The 10188-nt window shown below is 37.6% G+C and overlaps 2 protein-coding genes across 7 annotated transcripts in view; one reads left to right on the plus strand and one right to left on the minus strand.

Annotated features, from left to right (window-relative positions):
* LOC122568784 (lachesin-like) overlaps nucleotides 1–10188 on the plus strand; it is a 473901-nt gene that overhangs the window by 448703 nt on the left and 15010 nt on the right. For all 6 annotated transcript variants that reach the window (XM_043728945.1, XM_043728940.1, XM_043728941.1 and 3 more), the window contains exon 6: nucleotides 9955–10123. In XM_043728945.1, the coding sequence (XP_043584880.1) occupies nucleotides 9955–10123 (169 nt within the window). The remainder of the gene's footprint in view (nucleotides 1–9954; nucleotides 10124–10188) is intronic.
* Nucleotides 1–10188, minus strand: part of LOC122568785 (myelin expression factor 2-like) — an 89795-nt gene that overhangs the window by 39764 nt on the left and 39843 nt on the right. The gene's annotated exons all lie outside the window — the stretch shown is intronic.

Raw genomic sequence — 10188 nt, forward strand, 5'->3', positions numbered from 1 at the left:
AAGGAAACACGCATCGTCCCTAGAGGTGAACTAAGGCGAAATTGCAATCCTTCGATGATAAGATCGATGGATCGATCGATCCGCGACGCGAGACATTTTCCAACCGCAAGGAATCATCAGAGCTCGCTGGGCTTTCCCCATACGCTTCAATAAACCTCGTCCCTTTGATTTCGATTGAATTTCGAGACTGCGTCTCTCTGTTCTATCCACGTGCGAGAGACGAACGTGTTTTCTCCCGGTTTGCCGCGTGTACTTGCGGATTTGTCCTCTCTATGTCGAGCATCAGCTATTCGTTCCGCGTGTTTCTTTCTTTCTCTCTCTTTCGCTCTCTCGCTCACTCTCACTGTGTGTGAACACTGTACCTGTGCGTTTGTAAATAGAAAAGACCGAGCTGGTCGCAATTAAATTGACTTAACAATTTGTCGGTTGCCTTTTCACTCGAGTAGGACGAAAGCAGACGTATCTCGTGTATCTTTCGAACGTTGGTCTAAAGTCTATTTTCCCTGGTCAGCTATCGGTACCTCGATGTTGTTCCTAGCTTTCTCTTTTCTCTTCTCTTTTTTCCCCCTTTTTTTCTTTGCGATCGCCATGTGTTCATTAACGGTAACTCGAGTATTGGCTGTTTGTTCGGCTTGATTAAAAGGGATAATGGAGAAATGATTATTGATCGACGACCTTAAATGAGGAAAATTAGGATGCTCTCTTAGAATGGTGATAACACATGTTACGGTCTTTTGGATGTAACGAACTGTAATAATTAATGAAACAGTATTGTATATTTGAGATGACATAACGCGACACGTATGAAATTTCATTGTTACTTTGTGATTCCATTGACGCAATTTACTATGTAAAAATAAATAAATGTAAATTCATATGTAAATTCATATGTAAATTCATATGTAAATTAACATACACGAAATTGCGTACGTACAAAGTTAATTAATTAAATGATCGACTATTCGGAATACATGTTTCGATACCAATCACTATTCATGTTTCAACTAATTTTTGATATTAATATTAATTTGTTCTCTCTCTCTCTCTCTCTCTCTCTCTCTCTCTCTCTCTTACTGACTCTTGTGTGTAACACATAGGTAGCTGTACTTATCAGTGAATAAGATTAAAACATGCTTGACGTTGATCTTCAGTTTCCGAAAATTAACCCTTGAACTGTTTTTACGGTATCCTCAAACTGTAAACGTTGATCTTTCATGTCCGATGCGTATTTTTAGTGGAAATACTTGTTAAAAAATAAAAAAAAAGTTCACGTAACATTTTCAAACGTCCTAAATTAGGGTTATCATAAAATATTTATCAAATAACCCCCTTTATGCGGGGGAAAAAAGCTTCCTGCCTCCTACATTGCGAGGAATTCAATCCGGTTGAAATAGCTCGGGCATGAAATACCCACCTTTACAGTTTAGGGGTTAATTTCCGGCTTTTTGAACATATGGTACAACTCTCCTTGATAATTCGTTATCAATAGATGTGTAGCAACGATCAAAATCAAACATTCAATTAAACGAATTATCCAAAATGAAAATATCAATGCGTCTACACATTTTAGTTACTATATACGTGTTCTCTGAGCGAATTTGTTACAAAGACGATAGGAGAGATATTTCAAAATGAAGTAGCATTTAAAAAAAGGAAGAATCAAAGGAATATAATTACAAAGCTTTATTACCTGCTATTTACAACAAAATAGCAGTACCAATCAAGAGCACATATTTGTTCGTGCTTTTCTACTTTATTGAGAAGCTTACTTCAAATCAATGATAAAATTGAAGAAAATCAGGAAAGATCGAAATCGACTGTTTTCTTTACTCTTAATTTCCCGTTCGTAGATATTTTGTATGAACAGAACGATATTTACTGATTTGTCTGATTACGTTTTATTAGACGATTTTCTAGGTCCGTCCTTTCTTTGCGAACATTGGCAAGCACGTCATTGAAACAGGATGAAGATCAAAGCAAATCTCCATTAATGATTTCCGATCTCACATCAACAAACTTACTAATCCAAATATCGAAACACTTTCCGCTTTGTCAAAAATGTTAAATGGCTTCATTGTATTGAAGAAATAGAACAAAAAATTGATCGAGGAACGTCACTAACATTATAAACTTTTTTACTTCTTGTTATTTCATTATTGTATCAGATACATGCGTTTTATGAACGATAATTGACGAAACGAGGTGAGAATTCATGCTAACTTTTATTACCGCAGACGTATCAATTGATTTGGTGGTTCTAATCGGTTTACCCGAATGAAATCCTGTTAGGAAGTAGTTAAACGAGATATAATATCGCGTCTTATTTATGTGGCGATCGTGGACGATCGCCAAAACGGCAAGGCAAAGACGTTGCCAAATCGGTTTCCATGGCATTACGACGATAGAAATAAAAGCACATTCCCCGGATTTGTAACTCTCAATTTGTTCACGATAACGGGTACTGTACACTGATCTCGATCGACAGGGTTTAATCTCTTGCATTCTTATTCTTTCTTCAATTGCGTCAAAACACTGTGTTTCTCAAAGTCTAATCGTTTGATGAATCATTCGATATTTTGAAAATTATCTTTCCAATTTGTCGACAAAAATTCCAATTAAAATGTAACGAAAGATTAGTCAGAACGATAAAATCTAACAAAATCCATTGTATAATGTACTTGCATTTAATAGTAGATTAGAATTAAGATATTCACCAAAGAAAGAATGTTCTAAACTGAAAGATTTCCTTAAGATCTAATGCCTGTGAATAATTGCATTTATAGGGAAAGCAACAATTGACAGTTTGTTAATAGGCTATTTCGACTCGATTGGTCCAGTGTTAAAACTAAGAACGCTTCAAGTTCAATAATTAAAAACAAAAGCTATGTTTACTTGGATAGTAATCCAGAAAAGATTAAAACAGCATAATTTCAACCCTTAAGCTTAGGGACAATTTTCATCTCATCGATGTAGATTGTCATTGATAAAAAATTTCATTAAATTTAATGTCTTTGCTCTTAAATTGATAAAAAAAAGTATTTCAGAAACAAAATTACAAGAAAGTCCATTCTAACGAATAGCAAACGACCACGTCGATCGCGAACAAACGATCCACCAAGTAGTGCAAACTTCCTGCTTGTTGTAATCGATTTTTGTTAATCGTTTAAGTTCCATTACCTCGCTGTGACTAAGTTGGCGAAACTTCGACTAATGCAATGAAAGTTCGATTTCCTTGGATTTCGATTTGTAACTTTTATTTGCTGATTTGACCAATTGACCGAAACTTTTCAGATCTTTTTCATTCGATTCTTATTTAGAACTCCATTTATTTGAGATCATCGATAAATTGTTCACGTAATATGAACTCGCATTCCTCTCTTCGCTATCTACAATTTCTTATTCGAATAATAAGAATTCACATTCAAATAAGTAGAATCAATCGAAAGAAAGTTGTACCAGCTATCGTAAATAAGATTAAATTATAAATATATCCTGTTTGTATTCGTTTTGAGATAATGTCACCGGTCTTCTTTATGTAGCTTCAGAAAATAAAACAGCCTGGTTCTAAAGAGATTTTCATACGACAAAATAATTCCACAAGCTGAACAATTTTCTAAAGAATGTCAATTTTGTTACTGGATATTAAATTTCAAAAGTTAAATTTCTGCCATAATATTTATAGTATAGCGAAAACAATACAACTGTGAATCCTCTTTTCCCTAAACCTACGATAAAATTGCACCCTCTCAAAGAAGACCAGATGTTCGGATACTTTTGCGATAACGTACCCAAATATATATATATAAACATTTGCATATCGAAACTGCAAACTTTAACGAAATCCAAATTCTTTACCCTTTGTAGTTTTAAACGAAGGTTCTCGCGCACGCGTACAAAGAACGTCGACAAGTGTAGCAACTTGTCTCGCTTGCTCGATTTTTCTTCTTTATCTTCCACCAACACTTATTTACACGACACTAGATGTAGGAGAGAGAAAGAGGTAGAAAAAAAAGGGACGAAAAAGGAAAAAAGGAAAGGGAGAATGTTTGTCCTGTGACAGCGCAGTTTCAAAGCAACGTTATTTGCACCTCACACGCACCAACACGAACGAAAATGGTCTCCCGCGCGACGCACACCAACACAGTCGACGACAGCCCGCTTTATGTACAACTGTTTACCTGTCGGATACAATTTCAGGCTCGGATGTCTACAAAAAGCTCGGAACCTGTCCTCGAGGGGGGACGTCGAAAGCTCGTGTTACCTTCATGCGTGACTTGCTACGAAAAACGCGCTATTTCCCGGCATCGGCCGCGGCAAATAAAGGTGGACACATTTCATCGCCTTTGTACTCGCTACCGTGTAACGCGAACTTTCGCTTCTCTCTGAGAAAAACGGGGCACAATGACGCGTCATATGCCCGGCCGCGTAAAATAACGACTACTTCGCACGAGAAATGGCGAAACTTGGAAAATGGTAACGAACTAAACGTGATTAAGACACAGAAAATTAGCTACCCAACGCTTGTTTGACGATTTTGGATGTCGAAGCGAGTTATTACGTATCGAATCCGATTAAACCGAATAGAATAAGAACAAAGAGATTGGTAAGAAGAATGCCAAATATTAACAAACCATGGAAGTTTGTAATTTATAATTTGTTTTATATATTTAATGTTAGTTCCAACTATAGAGATTGGATAAATAACTGTAATAGGTTTATATGCATTTTATTTCATTCGAAAGACGAGAAGAAACTTCGTAATACGGTTAGAAAATTTTTAGAGTACTTCTACATTTGTATTATTTCTAAAACGTTCTGGAAGTGAAGTATGAAATTTTGCAAGAATATAAGTATAAAACCAGTGTTAATAAACACTTCTAAACTGATGAAAACATTAGCGACAACGAGATTCTTCAAAAACATTTTATTTTTTTCTTCTGACGTGTACGTTCGAACGAGTTGGCTAGAAGCTGGCGAGAAATCGGAAAATAAAAGGCAATCTTACGGGTGCAACAGCAGATGGCTATCTCTGCCCGATCTCTCAACAAATGAGGAAACAATTGGACCAAGGAACAAGAATATCCCTGACTTCGAATTGGAAAATATGTTTCGTAGGAAATGAGACGGGTTTCTGGGAAATGCTGGCCATGACAAGGTAACCACCTGTTTTTGCCATTTATACGTTCGCAGCAAGTGTATCGTTGGATTTCGTGGTGCGAAAATAAATAATTCTGCTGCTTAAGGAAACTCGTAGCTCTAGATTTCTTATATTTCCGCTTTTATATTGCATTTCCTCTGAATTCTATTTATAAAAAATCAAATTCTAGAAAAAGAAGCTGAAAGTTTTTAAATGTCAAAAAAAAAAAGGAACAAAGCGAAATGAATTTTAACAATTCAATATAGATACTATCGCTATAGTCTGAAAATAAAATCAGTTAAACGTAAAGAGAGATACAAAAATAAAGATTGTCCATCGCCTATGCAATTGGCTGACTCCGTGTTAAAACATTTTTCACTTGGTCGTTGCCCAAAGGAATAACTTTAATTTCGCGCATAGTATCCATCACGATAAATTGAACCCGGAGTAGCACGGTCTCCAACGTTCTAAAGCGATTTCACGTAATAAAGAGAACCGTTCGAGTGATCCTGGAGGATTCAATCAAAGCTGAAAGGCTATCGATTTAAATGAAGTAGATAAATTAAGATCGGATCGGGGTAGGGAAAAAGAAAAAAAAGCGAACTCGAGAAAGGCGAGAAAAGGCGATATAAGTCGAGGGGGGAAATGTCAGGACGGAGGAAGAAGGAAAGAATCTGGGGACAAGGGAGTCGTTATCGGGGCACAGGAGAAGACTGATAAGACAAAAGTAGTAACGTGCTGGGTGGAAACCATTCCAATGGACCATTGAGTCCAAGATGTTCCATCCAGTTGCCGAAGATTCTCATGGGATGCCGATTTCTCCTATGATCACGTAATGAGGCTGACGAGACTCCCTTCTCGTTTCCTTCCATTTCCATTTCCTCTTTTCAAGACCATGTAGAACTATCGCCCGGCACGCGCTTAAAACTCCTTCAAATTACGAGCTCCACGATGCAGTGAAATTATCTAGTTCGTTGAACTGCACCGTTCTGTTCGCTGACATCGAATAAAGATCGCGGAAATCTGGTGATCCGCAATCCTGAAACAGTAAAATTCTGATTTTCTCGTTCATCGGATCGGTCGTTATCCTGTACTCGTCTTGCTCGTCAACTTTTCGACGTCGTTTTTATTTGGTCCGTGAAAATCGAGTCCACTCGAACATTCTTCGTCGTCTTGTTTTTGATGAAGTCGAATTCGGACTGGTACCACGCCACGGCGAACAGGAAAATGTTGGAAGATATCTCCAGTAGCTGAAGGTAAGGGAGATTCTTTACGTTGTTTTAAGAAAGTGAACATTGCTCGGATACCTACGTTGTATCGCGTTTTCTTCACAAATTTTTTCACGCTCCTGCTTCAGGCTATTGTACGTATCTTCAACGAGAAGAATTTTTAAAACGCAAAAAGAGAGTATTTTTTTTAATGTTAGCCAGGTACGTAAATTTACATTTATTTTAGAGATTTCTCATTATTATCTTGTATCTTCATCTACGTCCAGCCATGTGATCGTTTGTTTTCGATAATATACAATATTATTTTCTATTATCTTCCACAAACCCATGGTTGCAAAAAAATAATTACGAGAGGAATATGAATTAAAGCGCAGAGAGATTAATATCGAACAATATTTATACAAATATCGCATAAAAGGGAAGGAATCGATATAACCGTGATATATTGCAACGATTGTGTGACACGATGATATCCTCAATCCTCTGATATTTATTTAAAACACGATTATTGATACTGGCATAACCGTGAACTGATCGAACTAATAACAAGTAATCGAAACGAACAATGTGACATAATTGATTTAAAACAGGAATTTCTATATTAAAAGAAATATTTGCATTCATTGAAATATCAGAGAAGGGTCAATGTTGGTAATTTTTAAAAAGAGAGCATAGAGAGTAGAGTGATTAGGTGATTTAACACTAAACCAACCGTCCAGGAAGATGAAGCGGAGGAAAAATGTGGTACTACGAAGGTAAGTAAGTGGTTGTGGTGAGCAGTAAAAAAAAAAGTAGAAGGTCCTGATTTTGAGGTAGGTCGACTGTAATTGGGGTGCGCGGTATCCCATTGTACAGAAAATTAGGAAGCGGATTTTATAGCTACGTTTTAACGACCCTGGTACAGGACTTTTCTAATTAAGAGCTTACCATCCGTGTTGTTAATAGCTTATTTTGTCGCTAAGAGGATTATTAGAAATTTTTAAGAGGTTTAAGCTTGCGAAGGGTTTTAGATGCTCAAAGGGGTACAGAACACTAACCACGTCGAAATTTCGTTGCGCGCATAACACGATAATTATTTCCTCCCGCTCTGCGTATATCAAAAAATGTTCGATACAATTCACGTGTACGAAAATTGATACTAAAAAATAAATCGTTTAACAAAACGTCGAAAACATGACGCGTTAAATGATACCGATCGCAAAACAATTGTGATAGACGCGTGAAAATAATTGACGAATTTAACGACCGATTTTTCTGTGACATGCTATCAATGCAACTTGAAATTTCAGATTTCACTGGTACAAAAGTTTGACCGCGTATATGCTCGGTCGCGTTGAACACGAACGAAGGGATGGAACGGATGCATCCGTTATTAGCTCGTCATACACGAGACTCGGATTAACCGTGTACTTCCCAGTGAAAGTTTCGCATATTATTCTGCGTTACATCGCGGACGTAGATAACAGAATGGCAGGAAGAGAGCGCGGCTTATCAAGTTCGTGGGTTGCAACTTTCTCGTCCGATTGATTATATTTTGAACAACCCAGGAGAGGTCGTGTTCTCAAACGTATAACAGATAATATGGATCATCTAAAATATTTATTTAATATATTTTAACTGAACATGTTTTTAACTGTACCTTATGTCATTGCATATGGATGAGAAATTAATAATTTTGTTACATTTGAACGCTTTGAATTACTTAAACTTTTCTTTTAATGAAACATTTGAACTGGGTCGTGGTACAAAGTCCTATTTTTAAATATGTATATATTAGATATATTGTAATGAATTGCATCCTCAGTTCTTTGTCTATAGAAACATTTTTCAATTAGAAACAATATACGGTATATGATATGGCAAACGTGTTCTAGGATCGTTCATGTTATCAGATACAAATTCTGTACGACGAATATTAATGAAACAATGTACATTTCTATTTCTTATTGACCAACTCTTAGTTTATTTGAATAATGCTATTGTTAGGATTTCTAGCTCTCAAAGAAAAATATTATCGGTATTTTTAACGTATTTGATAATAAATATTATTCATGATCGTCTCACAGCAGAGCATTAACGTGACAGGCATTAACGTGAAAAACCATCGTGCACGCACCCGAGGCGCTTTTTCCGTTTATTTACGAGAAACTTTGAAGGTGATGGGGACAGCCACGAGGAAAAAAGAAATTCGAGAAAGCGAGTTTCAAGAAATTTCGCGAAAGATGTCCTCCCTGAAGATGGTCTTAAGATGGCACGTAAGAGCAGTGCACCGAAGGCTCGAGCTGCAGATCATTTATTTAGAAATCCGTCTCGGCTCTGACGACACCGGCACCGCTTCTAGCTCCCTCAGCAGCGAGCAGCGAGCATCGACCCTCACGACCCCTGTTAAAGAGACACTCGCGAGGAACGTTGAGTGGAACAGGCGCAGGATAAACAGAACGTTTCCAGGGCTCTGGCACTGTGTACCGGTGCAAGTTCGGACGGTGCTCCGTGTTAGCCTTTCTGAATCTATGTGCACAAACACTCAAGAAGGAGGACGTGGAAATCTAAGCGAAATCGTGACGGCCAGGGTGAATTTTCAGCGCAGAGAATAAAAGTACGATGAGTCGAGAAGTTTCGTAACAAGAAACTGCAATATCGTTACTGTTGTAGAAATTCGCTGACTACACGTCTGAGGAAAACAGCGAGACCAATCTTTTACGGTAAAAGATGTTTAAGTGTGTAAGTACGGAGTAAAAGTGTTTATTCGATGATGGAGTTTCCGATGAAAGTACTTGAAATTTTATTGAAATCCTAGAGAGACCATTGGTGCGTATATAGGGGATTGACAGGTTGACAGGTTGACATTCGACTTTCGTATTTTTAGTTCACTGCTAGTCTGTACTTGATTGATTTATATTTCTGAAATACCCCGTATAGAAAGATACATTAATATTGCAGGGTTTGACGATGATCCTGTGAAGATCACGATCGATCTGACACGTCACAATGTTACAGCGTTTATTGAACAGCACTGAAACCTGTAGTATCAAATAACGGTCCATTAAAGGAATAGTTTATCGTTAAAGCCGTTACTTCCTTTCAATCATAAAAAGTCTACAATTCTCGAAAAATATATCCGTTTCGAAACAAACGATGAAAATGAAAAGCTTTCAAACAAATGCAGATTCCAAACTGCTCTTAATTTATCAAGTTTCTCGCCAGAAGGAAGCAGAGACATTCATATTCATTTCTATTCATATTTTCTATAATAATACAATCTCTTCTCGTTTAGCAACTTCCAACAATGTAAAGAAATAAATCAGAGAGAGAAAGAGAGAGAGAGAGAGAGGACAGCGAGAATTTTTCCCTGCTCCCTCGTATCAACCTTCGTTCAATGACAACAGACGTTCCGACGTAGTTCCCAAAAGCTTATCTTCCACGTTCCTCGACCAACAGTTCCAACTTCCAGCCCTCGAATAAAAGGGAGGAAGTTGCCACGTTGGTGGTCTCCGATCGTCCTTCGTTTCGCGTTCACCTCGTTTCAGAGTACGATTCGACTTTTCAACGTTGCTCGACTCAAAGCTCCCTTTTTGATCATTGTTGCAGATAATCACCTACGACCCGACCAGAGGCGGCGTATCCGTGGTCACGGAAAAGGGTGACATCACCAAGAGTTTTCTACTGGTGCAGGAAGCAAAGCCATCGGACTCTGGCCGGTACACCTGTAATCCCAGTAACGCTCAATCAAAATCGATCACCGTTCACGTACTCAATGGTGAGTAATTTCGACTTAATTACGGGCCGTCTCTTTACCCGGCTCGTTATCAAATCTAAACAGCG

The sequence above is a fragment of the Bombus pyrosoma genome, linkage group LG6, assembly GCF_014825855.1.
Source record: "Bombus pyrosoma isolate SC7728 linkage group LG6, ASM1482585v1, whole genome shotgun sequence".
Classification (NCBI taxonomy): domain Eukaryota; kingdom Metazoa; phylum Arthropoda; class Insecta; order Hymenoptera; family Apidae; genus Bombus; species Bombus pyrosoma.